The sequence below is a fragment of the Pseudorca crassidens genome, chromosome 19 (genome assembly GCF_039906515.1).
Source record: "Pseudorca crassidens isolate mPseCra1 chromosome 19, mPseCra1.hap1, whole genome shotgun sequence".
Taxonomy (NCBI): Eukaryota; Metazoa; Chordata; class Mammalia; order Artiodactyla; family Delphinidae; genus Pseudorca; species Pseudorca crassidens.
Window position 1 is genome coordinate 53,107,889 of NC_090314.1, and position 16,130 is coordinate 53,124,018.

Sequence of the window (16,130 nt, forward strand, 5' to 3'; positions counted from 1 at the left end):
GAAATTTCACAACAGCCAACCAAGGACAAAGATCTCAAAAGCTTCCAGGAGGGAAAAACAAAAAACTCACGGTTAAAAAAAAAAAAAAAATCAGCCAAAACGACAGTGAAGACTGCAACACCAGAAGTCAGAGGACGGGGGTGAGGACCCCGAGGGAAGGCGGTCTCCCACCTGGAATTCTAAGCCATCAGTGCGAGGTAGAGAAACACCCGCAGACAGACATGGGCTCAGAAACGTTATTTCCCCTCTTCCCGCTAAGGAACCATTAAAAGGAAGGATGATCTCCCTAATTGAGGGAGTAAAACAGGACCCACGACCCAGAAAACATGGTCCCAGACTGGAGAAGGGGTGTCCCATGCATGGCCCAGCCACCGGCCCAGGGTATCAGAGCAGGTCGGGGCTCCGGGAGGCAAGTTCCAAGAGGGGAAGAAGCAGCCAGATCAACGGGACTGCGGCCGGCAGGGAGGAGTCCCAGAGCACGGTCTTGGGTTTGGGAGCGAGTTAATGATCGCAAACTGACGACTATGCAAATGAAGGGAAGCAATTATTAACTCCAGCAAAAACAAAGTTGTCAAAATAGTAACAAAAACCTATGGACCACAGTTCAAGAAAAAATATCACTCAACTGGACTTCATTAAAATTAAATATTTCTGTTCTAAAGCCACTGTCACAGGGGTTTCCCTGGCGGTCCAGTGGTTAAGACTCCACGCTTCCACTGCAGGGGGTACGATCTCTGGTTGGGGAACTAAGATCCCACATGCCATGTGGTACGGCCAAACAAATAAATAAACTACTGTGACAAGAATGAAAGGCCAGTCTGGGAGAAAATATCTGCAAAGTATGTATCTGAGAGAGCACTTCAACCTAGAATACATAGATAACTTTTTTTTTTATATAAGATTTAATTTTATTTATTTTTGACTATGTTGGGTCTTTGTTGCTACGCACAGACTTTGTCTAGTTGTGGCGAGCAGAGGCTATTCTTCGTTGCGGTGCACGGGCTTCTCGTTGCAGTGGCTTCTCTTGTTGCGGAGCATGGGCTCTAGCTCTAGAGCTCAGGCTCAGTAGTTGTGGCACATGGGCTTAGTTGCTCTGCGGCATGTGGGAATCTTCCCGGACCGGGGATTGAACCCATGTCCCCTGCATTGGCAGGTGGGTTCTTATCCACTGCGCCACCAGGGAAGTCCCCCACAGAGAACTTTTACAACTCAATTATAAGACAAAAACCCAACTGAAAAAAGGGAGACAAAGATCTGAAGAGACATTTCACCAAAGAAGATAAACAAACAGCAAACACTATGTGAAAAGATGCTCGATGTCGTTACTTCGTTAGAGAAATGCAGACATGGAAATGCCCCAAACTGGAAACAACCCAAATGTCCATCGACGGAAGAATGTATAAACAACGGGCCACCTCCACGCAGCGGAAACTACTTGCCACGCAGGCAGGATGGTCTGGAGGTACGTGGAACATTGGGATGACTTTCAAAACAACCATGAGATAAAAGAGGCCAGACCAAGAGAGAGCACAGCACACACTACTCGAGTCCATTCACACAAAACTTGAGCAAATGCACACCGAGTCTCAGGGCAGAATACACAGCAGTGGTTGCCTGGCAAGGGGTGGGGGGCATGGAGGGAGAAAGGCACGAGGTTTTCTGGGGGGCCCCAGGAAATGCTGGGGGTGACAGGGCCATTTGCTAGCTGGGCAGGTGTGTACTACCTAGGCAGGTGTGCACGCACGTCCATCTCATCATGCTTCCACTTCAGACGTGCAGTCCGCTGCACTGCAGTCAGACTGCTCTGTCTGAGCTGAGTATTCCCGCCAGCACCGCACAAAGGCTATACTGGACACCGATTTAAGCACAAGTTGTCATCGTTCTATTGGGTGGGGTGAGAAGTGGTATAAAAATGCTAAATCCAAACCTCCTAGAAAAACATTAATTAAATAATGTCCAAAATTAAAAAGAACAGCACGGGGACTTCCCTGGCGGTCCGGTGGTTAGGACTCCGTGCTTCCACCCCACGGGGTGCGGGTTTGCTCCCTGGTCGGGGAACTAAGATCCCGCATGCCGCACGGCATAGCCGAAAAAAAAAAACAAAAAAAAACATGAAAAACAGCAGCACAAACCTGCCTGTTTACATGTATGGAAGCAAACACAGGCAGACGACATGCAGGGCTGAGAAGAGGGCCTCGGCACGTGGGGGGCAGGGAGACTTATTTTTAAATCAGGGTGTGTGCTGCTTTAATATAAATTCAACTCCAACCGTGTGACTCAGTAGTTCCCCTCCCAGGCATACATGAAGTGTCCACACAGACACTTGTGCCGACTGCTGACACCAGTGCTATGGAAACTGGTCAAAACATGGAAACAGCCCAGATGTTCATCAACTGGGGAATGGAATCCACACAATGGAATATTATTCAGCTATAAAAAGAATGGAGCCGACACGCTACAACGTGGATGCACCTCGAAGACACATGTTAACTGAAAGAAGCTGGACACAAACGGTCACAATGGGTCAGTGCACGCTTCCATCCATACGAAACGTCCAGAGCAGGTAAAGCCACAGACACAGAGAGCAGATCAGTGGCTTCCAGGGGCTGGGGGAAGGGGAGGGACTGCTAATGGGGACGGCTTACATTTTGCGGGTGAGGAAAAGTTTGGGAACTAGATATGGTGATGGTTGCACAACTCTGTGAATACATCAGAAGCCAGTGAATTGTACACTTTCAGTGCTGAGTTGTATGGCATGTGAATTACATCTCAGTAAAGCTGTCGCCAAAAGAAAAAATTCAGTTCCCAGAGCAGGGCTGACAGTGACCTGAGAAGAAAGGCACACTGATCTCTGCCCCCGTTCCTGGTACAGAGCTCCTAATCCCTTGTTATCTCTTGGTGATAGCAGCATCCTTTGTTCTAATGAGGCAACTCTGGGTGGGCTCCTGGATGGGGGTGGTCACCAGAAAGACCGAGCCAGGGCTAGAAGTGGCACTTTGGGCCCCACCCCCATCCTCTGGGAGAGGGGCTGGAGACGGAGCCAACAATCGTTCATGCCTGGAAACCCTTAAACCACTGCGTTCAGAGAGCTTCCAGGGTGATGGACACAGCCATGGACTGGGAGGGTGGGGCACCCCGACTCCACGCGGACAGAAGCTCCTGCGCTCGGCACCCTCCCAGACCTTGCCCTGTGCAGCCCTTCCTCCGGCCGTTCACCTGGGTCCTTCGTTATACCCTTTACAACAAACTGGGACTCTGAAGTAAGCCTCCCCGAGTCCCGTGAGCCGCTCCAGCAAACTACCAGGTCTGAGGAGGGAGTGGTGGGAACCCGATTTGTAGCCAAATTGGACAGAGTTGTGGTGAACTGGGGACCCATGACTTGTGCCAGCCTATGGGGTGGGGGGCAGTCCCTCGGGATGGGGCCCTCACCCTGTGGGTCTGCACTGACCCTGGGTAGATGGTGTCAGAAGTGAGCTGAACTATGGGACGCCCAGCTGGGGTCCTCAGAAACTGGAGGGCTGGCTGGTGCAGGAAAACCCACATCTGGTGTCAGAACCGTTGGGAGTAGAGGAAACAGAGTCCTCACCAGCCACCTCCACAGATGCACAAAGCCCCAAAAGCCCCTGGAGAGAGTTCAAAAACCCACAAGTAAACCAGAAGCTCCCTGATTCAGGCCGGAGCCCAGACAGCTCCTAGAGTGGTGGGTGGAGGGATGTTCCAACCCCCCGCTCGCCCCTTCCATGTGCGGACTCCACAGCAGAAGTCTGCCTGCTGTCCTGCTCACGGGGCCTGCTGTAGCAACAACTCCCAAGGACTCTGCCCACGGGAATCTCACTGCAGTTTCGCACATGCCCACCCTCACTATGGGGCCACGTGGGACCCGATCTCCCCGTGGACAGACCCTCCCCTTCCACACATGTGTGTGACTGCGGGGAGAAGGCCACCACGATTAACCACGATAGGAAAGCGCCCCTTTCACAGACAGGAGCCGTGTATAAACACACAGGGTCACACACAACACCCAACTTTCTTCCAAGGGGTCCAGACAGTGGCTGCAGGAGTCGCAGCCGGGATGCTCAGGAGTGCTGGGCGGGGCCCATGCGTGGCCTCTGAGCTCAGAGTCGGTTGGTTCACGGCCATCGCTGATCACAAAGGGGTCCAGGCCTCCATCTGCCCAAACATCCAACACGTCACCAGCCAGGCCGAGCCCGCAGGCCTGACCACAGCACCCCGGCCTCCATGTCCTCACGGGGCTGCCCAGGGCAGGTCAGCTGAGCATCCCCAAGAGGCCAGCAGGTTTCCCTCTAGAGCCACAGAGCCGGACACCAGCCAGCTCTGTAGACACTGAAGAAAGGCCCACATCCAGGTGAGCAGAGCCCAGCCCACATGAGGAGTCCAGCCCTGGTCACTCATTCCGCCCAGCCTCGCCTGCACATGGTCGCCTGCCCCTGCTCCCAGCCCAGGAAGGTCCCATAGTTGTGTCTGGCTTTTACACTGTTCTCTGTTCTCAGGAAAACCCGGACGCCACTGTTGCTCTGCTGGGGTGGCAGTCACGACACACAGCACACACACATGGCAGGCCTGCTGGGGAAGGTGTGGACCCAGGGCCGGGACGGCAGGGCCAGCTGGGCCACCGTGTCCTCAAACAGGGAGCAGCAGAGGGCACCACAAAGTCCGGCAGTGGGCAGGCCTGACTTACGGGGTAGGGCGGTGTGAAAAGTTTGAAGGGCGGTGCTGCGGGCGAGAGCGGACAGCCTCTGCTAAAGGCCGCACCATAGATAAGACAGAGGCACCTCTGGGAGCTGGAATTAATGGACACACAGAGAAAACAAACACCCTCCAACCTGCCAACAACCGAGAGCCTCTCCAAGGGAGCCCACAGCTCTTGCCATTTCACACTGTGTGCCTCGACTATAAAAGTAACGTGAGCTCATGCTGGAAATGTGCAAAACCCAGTAAAAGCATAAAGAAGATAACCCATCCCGGGAATTCTACCTGCTGAGCTTCTGGGGTCTCCTCCTGTATTATGAGACAAACGGCCCCCAGTGTATTTTTACAAAATCTGGTCACACCATGCTATGGGTTTGCATCCTTTTTTGCTCATTTTTTTTTTTTCCTTTTTGGCTCATTTTTATACCAAGAACCTTTCCCCACACCATTAAAGACCATCATCTGAGTCCAACTTTTCACATGGCTCCCCTATGCCGACCATTCAAGTTTTGCCACAAACACCCCCGTAAACGTGGATCTGCCTGTCTCCTCATCCCCACACCGTGCTTCTCAGGGGACCTGGAGCCGCCCGGTGCGCCCCATTCTCAGCAGGGTGTGTGCCCCACAGCCCTCGCCAGCTCCAAGGGAACTGCCATTTTAGGAAGTCTTCCCTTGTTGGACAGGGAAAACTTGATCCCAAATCAAAGGACCAGACACAGGACAGGGCAGGGTCCCAGATCGGCATGGGGACATCCAACGACTTCAGGGACTTCCGGGGTCTCTGCCACATTTAGGGGTCTTACCGAGTTCTTTGGAGCCCTGGCTCTCGCTAGCCAGCTCGCCCATCTTCACCAGGGCATCGAAATAGCCTTTGGCAGCATACGTCACACCTGAGAGAAGAGGAAGGGGCAGTCACTTCCCTCGCTGGGAAGTAGCAACACCCGCAGCACCTACTCGGCGATCCTGCCTGCCTGGCAGTCAGCCGCCTCCCCTGTGCCCAGCAGGCTCCAGCCCCGGCAGGACCTAAGCCCGTTTCTTGTTGATGTTCTCTCGTTCCAATCCTGAGAGCTCCTTCTCTGTGTAAGAGCACAGTGTACCGCTTGGGTCCAGAGCTTTTCAAGTCAAATCGCAGTGCGCCACCCTGACCACAAGGCCTGGTGTCTTGACGAGACAAACACCAACCCCAGGCAGGAGACTTGCAAAGTAGGTCGGCAGGAAGACCCCCCCCAGCCAACCTGGGTTGAGGACTCTGTCCCCGTCTGTGGTCTCAGAGAGAGCAAGTAAGTGGGAGTGAGTCACACGCTCAAAGTGGGCTAAAGGCAGCACCACGGGGATGGAGCCGGGGGACTCACACCACTTCCCAGGGCAACTTCTGCTCTAACCTGACTTCGCAAGGGACTGGCACGGGAAGCGCCGGGCCTGCTGACTTCCTGGGACCACACCTGGTGCCCGCTGCCCGCTGCCTGGGATGGAGCTTCCTCCAGGAACTCGGAGACCCTTCAAGACCCCGGGTGTGCCCACAAACTCCTTCATCAGAAGAGCCCCCCCCCCAGCTGCCCTTCATGCTGGAAGGAGGACGAGGGCGCCTCTGGAGCAGGACCATGGGGAGCACCCGCCAGCAGCATAATTACTATTTCTAATCCGTTTTCTCCAGAACCCAGTTAGGGACTTATTACTGGACACTTGATCACATTTTATTTAGGTAGTTTTCAATTAAGCACACGCAATTTGCTCTGCAGTCTGGAAGTGCGTGCGGGCTCCGCACCCCAGCAGCTGGAGCGCGTCTGCTGCCGGGCAGGGTGGGCTCCTTCAAAGAGATGAAAGGAAAGCCTAGCGGGCCCAGGCCTGGCCTTGGGGCGGCCGAGGGCAGCTGAGGGGCTCTGTCCTATGGGGCAGTCCAGGAAAATGGGGAAGGGAGGACACCTCCAGGCCCCCCCTCCACAGAACTTTGTTGGGGGCCCAGGTGGGGGTGGAGGAGCCTGGAAGGAGGCCTGTGCCTCATGTCCAAGGGCTGGGGCATGTGAGTGGGAGACCCCAGGCCGGGCCTTGACGGATTCACCCTAGGCCGTTGACGTTGGGCAGCTGAGAATGAAGTTACGTCACTCTGAGAGAAAACCCCCGGGGGTAAGATGTCCTTGGGTGATGCTTTCAGGAAAGGAACCACCATCGGCCTGAAATGTGCAGGCCGATCCCCCCAGCTCCAGGGTTGGAACCATCCTGCCACTTTTGGCCCCATGTCCACAGTGTGCGCTAAACATCTTGGCCCTCCGTGGTGCAGCACCTACACCTTCACTCTGCCACGGTGTGCTTCTGGAAACAACGCAGTCCCTCCCTAATCAGGCCCCAGGAGCTGTCCACCTACTGAGATGTCCTCACTCGCACCCGCGGGCCAGGGACGTCAGCCTCACCTGCCAGCGCCTTCTCGTAGTTCTTGCCCATGGCGATGAAGTTCCGCAGGCTGGGGTTGAACTGCTCCATGATGGTCTGGAAGAGAGCAGGGAACGGCATCAGAGGCAAGGCACCCGGCGGCTTGGGGGCCTGAACGGCGAGGGGAAAATCCCACAAGCATCACATGCGGGGTCAAGACCACGAAGCCATGGCCGGGCCCCGGGTCCAAATCCCAGCTCTGCCCCTGTTGAATGTCCTTGGGCAAATGACCTTCCCAAGCCTCAGTTTTGACACCTGTACAATGGGGGAAAGAACAGAACCTGCTCCATAGGGGCCTTGCAGATTAAACAAGTGAGCACGCGTATGACACGTGGGGCAGTACCCGACATACATCCGGCGCTCAGATATGCTGCGCTGAGGTGCCATTACCCCGTCTGGCAGGGCTGAGTCAGCGAGGAAGGTCCCTCCGCAGGCCACACACAAAGGGTTCATCGCTGCCTGGAGCCCCCTCCCACCACGATCTTCATTCAACACATCAATTACGAAACGTCAGCTCTGATTAGAGCAATGCACAGCCTGACTGCAAACACCACACGATGAATAATCCAGCAGGCTCTGGATCCGCTCGCCTGATGGACTCAAGTCTTGGTGCCAACACCACTAGTCCTTAGACTGAAGAAATTAGATTTTCACTGCGAAGGCCAAATAAATGTTTTAATTACAAGGCATAAAAACAGGCACACACAAACAACAGCCAAACGTGAGCGCTACTGGGTAATGTACCCTGATGGTTGGGTGCCAACCCCAGCCAGCGAGAACACTGCAAGGAGCTTCTAAGGAGAACCCCACCTCGGCCACATCCTACATCTTCGGGTCAATTATCGTGATATGTGTCTGATCTTTCCGCAGGGTAAGAGAGAAACGTCACCAGGGAGGGAAAGTTGCCTGGCCCCGTGGGCAGACCGCAGAGCTCCAGGTGCTTCTGCATGAACAGAGGCAGTGCCCGCCCCATCCCGGCCAACAGGCCAAAGGCAGCCCCGGCCCCAGGTAACACCCTTCTATCCCTGTTCCGGGCCCTCAGCCAGCAGGACCGACAGTGGATTCCGAGAAGGGCTGTGGGATCTGGGCTCCAGAAAAACCCACTACTTCTGTTGCCCACCCTGAGGAGCAGCCTGGAGTGTCAGCACAAAGAGGAACAGAGACCTGTGCCCAAGGGTGATGAGACCCCGAGCCTGAGCCACCACCTCCTAACATCCGGGGCTGGGTGCCCACCTGCTCTACGCCGTGCAGGGAACCTGGGAAGGAGATACACCTGACACATGCCTGAGTCCAGAGAGCAGGTGCACCTTCCTTTCTGGACACGACAAAGGCGAGGGCACCTGCCACGTGCTGCACCGGGGCTGAGGCACACAGGGGGACGCAGCAGTGACCCCATGGGACAAGGTCCCGAGAGGGAAGGCAGGCCCACCTCACACACCGGGCAGGACCCCGTACCTGGAGAACAAGACAGCAGGACACGGCTCAGGGGACAGCAGGGGAGAGAAGCATGTCGTCGAGAGAGGAGGGCTGCAGGCAGGGGCATGCAAAGGCCCCAAGGCCAGGGCCTGCTGGTGTCAGGGACAGGATGCCAGGAGCAGGGTAAAGGGTGGCGGGAGGTAAGAAGAGGCAGGAAGTGTGCAGTTAATGGCCCAAACCTACTGCCTCGCAGCCCGTGGCAGGGACACCTGCTTTCCCTGACAGGAAGCCGAGGGTCGATCCAACTACATTTCAAAAGGAAATGTACCCCTGACTGCTCCAGGGAGCCCAGGTTGTAGCTGAGACCGCACAGACGCGGGAGACCCCTCAGAGCTGCACAGAAACCTAAGATGTGAAGGTGGATCAGAGAGCTGGCTCCACTGCAATGTGGGATGGGGTCAGGGGGCAGTACGAAGCTCAGTGGTCTGGGGACGACTCTGCAGGGGGGAACCCAAGTCTGGATGCATCCAGTCTGAGGAGTGCCCAGCAGTCAGGGCAGGGATGTCACGTAACAGGCAGCAGACGAGGGACTGGCGTCCGGGCAGGGCGCGGAGGGGAATTCAGTGTGGGGCTGTCTGCCAAGGGTACACGCACAGGCTGGCTGAGCCCTCAGCCTCGCTGCTCAGCGCCACCCAGACCTGTGTCGGGGCAGAAAAGCACTGGAGGGCGCATGTGTCTGCTCAAAGGAAATGGACCGAAAGCAGGGTATAGACCCAGTAAGGGTGGCTTCTGTCCCCGATTCTGGTGTTCCAGACATGCACATGCACATCTGTGCGTGTGCTCGCGCGTGTGTACAGCATTTCAGTGTAAGATGCATTTCTCGCTGCAGCGATGGGCACAGGGCTGAAAAAGGCCCTGGGGTGGGAATATGTGAGGGCAGACCTGGGCTGCAGAGCTCTAGGACTGCAGCCCCCACCCATCCCGGGGGCAGGAGAGGAAGCTCCACAGCTCCCTCCCTAGAGCCCCAAACATCCTCAGTGACAGCAGGAAATAGGCCAGCAGCCACCCAGGCCAACAAAGAGGGTCACCTCGGCAGCCCACCCACGGCCGCCCAGTGACACACGGGGACAGCCGCCAGGTTTCGCTTCCTTAGCACAGCTGCTGAGCTCAGGCACGAGGAATGTGGGAGCGAGGGGCAGGGCAGGAGGGGTGCTGGGGTGTTGGCCAGGACACCTGGCCAGGGCACTGCCGGGTCACACAGGTGCCGCTGACTCGCTTGCCTGGAGGCAGTGGCAGAGGCATAAATGCTGTGGGGCTGGTGTCCCAGGGAGGCCCTCCTTCCCTGGCCAAAAGCCATTCTTCCTCCCGGCTCCTCACAGATGCTGCCCTGGCCAGAGAGCGGGCTCCCATCCACCTCCAGGTCACCGATCTCCTAGAACCACGACCACCAGAGACCAGCCAGGTCCAAGACGACCTTGTCAGGAGGGACCCTGGTGGCCCAAAAAGGGCCTAGCCCCTCTGGTGGGGGATCCTCTCTGCAGGGGATTTCTCTGTGGGAGGGGGCCCCCGACACTGGGGGCCTCTCAGAGCCTGAGTCCACTGCCATCCTAGGGCTCAGGCAGAGGCATTTGGACCCAGGGGGCCGTGCTAGGCCCATGATGGGCCCAAACCCACCATCAGAAGCCTGGAGTGGGGCCCTGCCACGCCCACTGCAAGTGAGCGCTCCCCTAACCAGGGGCCTGTGCAGCCCCTCCACGCACCAGGGGGCCCTGGGAGGGGAAGCCGGAAGCCAACAGAGGCACGGTTGCCATGGCGAGGAGGCCGTGGGGCTCTGCTACACGTTACCCGCCCCACGATACTTTTTCAGAAGTGATGGAACGACGGTGTCTTTCCATGGGACTCTTTACTGGAGCAATGGAGGGAACTGAGATGCAAACCCCAAGACGTCCTCCCACGGAGGGCGGGAAGAGGGAGACCTGTTTACTTCCCAAAGGGAAGGGAATGCGTTTCCTTATCGACGCCAAAGGGTGTGTGCAAACGAAGGCCAGGCCAGGAGGGCGGCCTCCCCGCACACACCTCTGTCGTGAAACGCCTGTCGTGAAACTCAAGGGCCTGGGAGAGGCTCTGCATCCTGAGACTGCTTTTCCGCAGCCGGGACAGAGACCCGACAACGTGGGCACTGACCAGCGCCTTCTCCAAACTTGACACCTGTGCTACGCAGATGAAACCAAATCCCTTCAAACGCCATGCCGTGGCACGTGGCGACTGTGTGTGCGACCCCCTTGCAGGGGGCGTGGGCCAAGCACTGCGCTCAGCACCTTCTATCACTCCTTGGTTGGCTCAGTACCTACGAGGTGCCCTCAGGAAGCTGGGCTGCCACAAGGGCTCCCTGCCACCCCACCACACAAGCGCCCCAGAAAGGTCAGGGAGAGGAGGGATCTCTGCCAGAGACCCTGGCAAGCTCAGGCGCGGTTCATGGTGGCCCTCTTGCCGAGATGTCCCCACACTGGATGTCCCTGCCACCCCTGCAGTCCCAGGAATCCAGGCCTTAAACCAAATCTCCACGGTAGGGCTGGCCCGCCCACCCCCACCCCGGGCCTCCAGCCCTGCATGTCCAGGGAGCCGATGGGAGGGGCCGGGCCTGGCTGCAGGGGCGGTGGTGTCAGCACCCCAGCAGCCGTGAGCGCAGAAGCCTTCCTGCCTGGCCGGCTCCTGGGCAGCCCAGCGTCTGCACAGTGATGCCCATTTTGAGTGACCTGGATCACGGGTCTGCCTGGCCAGTGAGGACAAGGGGCAGCAGGACGCCCCTATCCCCAATTTGGGGTCGCAAGGAGAGAGGGGGCTCTGTCCAGGGACTGTGCTCCAGTTGCTCCCACGCCCGCGCCCAGGGTCTGCCACTCGCCAGCGCGGGAATTCTATTTATCCCTCACGGCTCTGGTTCCTGGCGACAGCCCCCCTCCAGCACTTTCCTGGCAGGGCTGCCACAAACAAAGAGCAAAGTTTCTCTGCTGACACAGGGAAGTGACGTGCCTCCTGCTTCCCCTCCTGCAGTCAAGGAAGGCAGGGTGGGGTGTCTGCCTGCGTCCAGTGCACACGTGCGTATGTGTGCATGTATGGGTGTGCACGCGTGTCGTGGCCAAGCCAGGCTACATCCTCCCTACACAGTCGACGCCTGTTATAACAAACTCAGGGGATGAGACCTCGCTGGGCTCTATCTGCCATCTGGGGAGGGGCGGCCTTACACCCCATCACCCCGAATCTTCACTGGACTGGTGGGGGGCACCACTGTCCATTTTACAGACGGATGGAGAAAGGCTCGGGGAGGCTAAGAGCCAGCCTTCTGGGTCCTGGTGGAGCCAGTCCCGGCTTCGACTACAGGCTGGCTGCACAGCCCAGCTTGTCCCTTTCTCCACACGGGCCTCAGTGCTCTCTGGACAGGTCACCGAGGCAGGCAGGACAGGACCAGGTGCCACACAGCAACTCCGCCTGCCCTGGGCTCCCTCACAAGCCACGTTCCAGCAACGTCAGAGGAAGGGCAAGGGCTGATGCCAGGATACCTGGTCATCTGAGGGGGGGGCCTGGTGCCTGACTACCCCTGACCACCTGTCCTCTCATCCCACCTCTGTGGCAGGAAGAGCAGGCGCCAGCTTTGCAGCCAACAACCCACATCCAACGCGGGGCCACTGTCCAGGCACTGCCAGGGGAAGGTGGCAGCCGTCCTTCAAGGGAGGCTGTCCTTGCCTGCTGTAACTGCCCTCCACAGGAGCACCAACTACCTGAGGCTCTGGACAGAGGGCCCAGCTCACACTGCAGCTCTGCATGACTCCTGCCTCTGCTCCCCTATATTAACTGGGACATCTGTCCTGGGGACCATTCTTAAGGGAAGAAAACCAACTGGAGTTCAGTGAGTGCTGGGAGGGCTTCCTGGAGGAGGCAGAACTTGCGCTGGATCTTTCTTGGTTACAGCCAGAGAGAAGATAACAATGGGTCTGCACTTGACAAAGTGAGTGGACGCAGCAGCTTCCAGAATGAAATGGCCTGTGAGGTGCGGACAGGACAGTCAAAGCTGGTGGTGGCTGCAGAAAAGTCCCCCGAACGAACAAGAACAAACCAAGCAGGGATCAACTCCGGCTGATTTCACTTTAACAGCACTAGGCCCCCCTCCCCACGTCCTCCATGAGACGCCCCCCATGGGCCATGAGCCCCCCACAGACCACAAAAGCACCCCTCCCCCGCCCCCAGGCATGCATGTTCTCAGCCCAACCACCTCCAGCGGGGACAAGGGCCAGGGCCCCACCAGTGCACAGAGAGGCCAAGCTCACCACAGCCTCTCAAGAAGGGTGCACAAAAGAGCATTTGCAGCAGGACCCAGCATCAGGAATCAAGGCACCCATGCTGCCCAGGACAGTCCCCTGCCGCCAAGCGAGGGGTAGGCGGTGGGAGCACAGCTGGCTCTTTTGGGAGCCAGAGGAGAGGCCTGGGGGGCAGCCGAGCTGGCCCTCATGCTGCGGGGGGCGCTCCAGCTGGCCTGGCAGCCCGGCCAAAGGGTCGCCCCGGGGCGTGAGAGGCTGACAAGCGGCCCTGCAGCGAAACGTTGGTTCTCGGCCTCCGCCAGCTTCTGGGGAAGCTGCCAACATTAGAATAAAGTGACAACTTATGTCTTTGGCATGGAGCCCAGAGTGACACCAGGGAGCATGGCAGCCTCCCATGAGGAGGGACCAAGGGGCGGGTACCCCTTCCTGTCACCCCTACGGCCCTGAGGCAGGGGGCCCAGGAGGCCCTGAGCCACGGGCTGGGCGACACCAGGAAAAACAAAATTCTGGCCAACTCTCCCGGTCCTGATCTGAGGGCGGGAACTTTCTGGGCCCCTGCAGGGGATGGGCATAGGTGATGCAAGGTGAGGAAGGGGCAGCCAAGCTCCCACAGCCCCAGAGGCCCACGTTCAGGGACCGAGCACCATCACCGATTCCTGGGGCTGTGGACACCCACCTCCCACCCCGCTCTCCCTCAGGACCTGGATCCTCAGGTGCCCCCAACCCGACTGACCCCTCCTGGAATAGGTCTTGGGGGCAGGAAGCCACAAGTGGGCTCAGGTTGGGGAGGGGGCCAGTGAGCGCTGGGTGGGGTCTGTGCCACTGGGAGAGCCTCCCCCTCAGACCAGGAGCCGCGCAGCAGGGTCCACACGCGGGCCCCACCAGCCCGGCCACTTCCTTCCTATCCAGAGGCATATCCGGCCAGTCCCGACTTCAGAGGAGCAGGACGCTGCAAGGCCCCAGACGCCTTCCAGCATCCAGGCCCTGCCACACCTGCCTGACTTCTCAGCCCTGCCCCAGGGCACGTGGCCCCCCACATACCAGCCCACTGCACCTTGAGGTGGGGACCTTACGGCTGCTGGGTGTCAGGGACTGAATTCGTCCCCTAAGAATTCATGTGTTAGGCCTAACCCCAGCACCTCATTGGTGACTGTTTTTGCAGGGAGTCTTTACAGAGACAATCAAGGTAAAACGAGGTCATCTGGGTGGGCCCCACTCCCACAGGACTGGTGTCCTTCTAAGAAAAGATCAGGACACAACACTTAGAGGGAAGACCATGTGAGGACACAGGCAGAAGGTGGCCTGCACATGCCCAGGAGAGAGACCACAGGAGGAACCACCCTGCCCACACCTGGACCCTGGCCTCCAGGCCTCAGATGAGACACACCTCTCTGCTGTTCAAGCACCCGTGGCGCTCTGTTTGGCTGCCCGAGCAGACCCAGTCGCTGGGCCGATCCCCACTTGCCCTATGAAGGCCCAACCATCACTTCTCTTATCATCTGGTTACTGCTCAACTGGTTAGAACATTCTAGGGCCGCTGACCTGTCCTTGTCCCCGACAAGGCTCTGACCCGAGTTTCACAGGGCTGGGCTCCCCGCTGGACGAGGAACCTCGATGAGCAAGCAGGGACACAGCCCCGGAACACCCCGGAGCTGCTTCTCCTCCTGCCGCCCTCCGCCGGGTGGGATGAGCCAGCTGGGGAGGCTGTCATGCCGGTGGGTACACAGGCCACTCAGCACCCAGGAAATCAGACTGCAGCAACAGAGGCCTTGGCTGGGCCTCCCTGCCCTCTCCACGGACTTCCAGCTCCTCCAAGAACTTTCCATCCTGAAAGCTACCAACCATAGCCACCACTTTCCTGATGCTCCCTGCGGCCAGGAAGGGTTCTCTGGTTCCAGCTAATCACGAATGAGAAAGTGGTGGCACAGAAGCTAAAAACCCTCGCCCGAAGCCCTCAGGGCTCCCAAATGGAAAAACAGAGAAGCAGGATTGAAGCCATAGGGCCCAGCTCAAGCAGGCTCTGGCTCAGCCGGGCACCCGGGACGGGCTGCGATGTGCTGCTTCATGGCTCTGAGCCTCCCCCACCCGCTGGGACACCCAGGGCCCCTCGTGAAGCAGGTTTAGAGATAAATGAGGCACACACACCACTCCCAGCATGGTGCCTGGACCGAGCAACCCACTGAAGGTTCTTCACGATGATTCAGGATTACCAGCCAACTGCAAAGCCCAGGCGGCCACGGCACCTCCCACAGCACAGAGCCAGAATGAGAGCGTGAGACGGTCCAGCCCCTTCACCCAACTTCATGGTCCCCTGCCCGGGGGGCCTGTGCAAGAAGCCTGAAATCAGGTCTCCTGCCGGGGCTTGACTGTAGCCCCTGGCTGCCTCCCTGCCTGTGGCCAGCAAGGCCCTGGATCCCCAAGGGCAGGACTGGCCACAGCCTGAGAACCACTAGTCCCTGGATTGCAAAGGATGTGCCTTCCGTGGGAGGGGCAGGAGGGAATAAATAGAGGTGTGGACGACAACTGCTTCTGCCAAGGTGCTGGCTAGGGCAGAGGGGCTTGACTTGCCCCACAGTGGGTTCAGAGGGGCAGTGGGTGTGGAGGGACCCCCGGTCCCCTCCACCTGGGGCACATCAGCACCAATGCAGGCTCTACCACACCCCCTTCTTTTAATAGCCCCGCTGGAAGCAGCAAGGCCACTCTGGCTCAGCAGGTCAGCTCTGCCCATGCTTGGCTCCCAGAGATGCAAACGCCCTGCTGGATGGAATTCTAGCTCCCAGAGGTAGGGGGCACAGCCTCTCCTCCACAAAGCTCCCACCCCCATTCCAACGTCAGGATGTCGATTTCTTTCACAGCACAGACACCTGTGAAATCCCAGCACGTTTCACAACCTGTTACACGTGTGTCGTCACCCGGCACAGGGCTGCTTGGTGACTGTTCCTGGCACCGCTGGGCAGGGGCAAGCGGGGACATTACATCTACAGACCACTTAGTGAGTAAGAAGGAACAGAGATCCCGGCTGTCGTGGGGAAACCTTCTTTGGTCAAGAAACAAAATGCCAGCAAACGAAAGTGGCAGAACAAGGGTTTGAGGGCTTGGAAGAAAAGCCCACAGCCGTGCTCAGGAAAGCCCCCATTTCTCCAACACCTGGACGGCCAGAGGTGAGGCCCAGGCGACACCCTGACCCTGATGACTGTGAGCTGAAACAAAGCTCCGAAGAGTCAGACTCTGAATCTGAAGAGGTTTTAGGAAAACCCTACCAAT

General features: G+C 58.1%; 1 protein-coding gene across 6 annotated transcripts in view; it reads right to left on the minus strand.

Moving 5' to 3' along the window:
• BAIAP2 (BAR/IMD domain containing adaptor protein 2) overlaps positions 1–16,130 on the minus strand; it is a 71,450-nt gene that overhangs the window by 48,894 nt on the left and 6,426 nt on the right. For all 6 annotated transcript variants that reach the window (XM_067715169.1, XM_067715165.1, XM_067715168.1 and 3 more), the window contains exons 2-3: positions 7,119–7,194; positions 5,514–5,600 (exon numbers count right to left, since the gene is read on the minus strand). In XM_067715169.1, the coding sequence (XP_067571270.1) occupies positions 5,514–5,600; positions 7,119–7,194 (163 nt within the window). The remainder of the gene's footprint in view (positions 1–5,513; positions 5,601–7,118; positions 7,195–16,130) is intronic.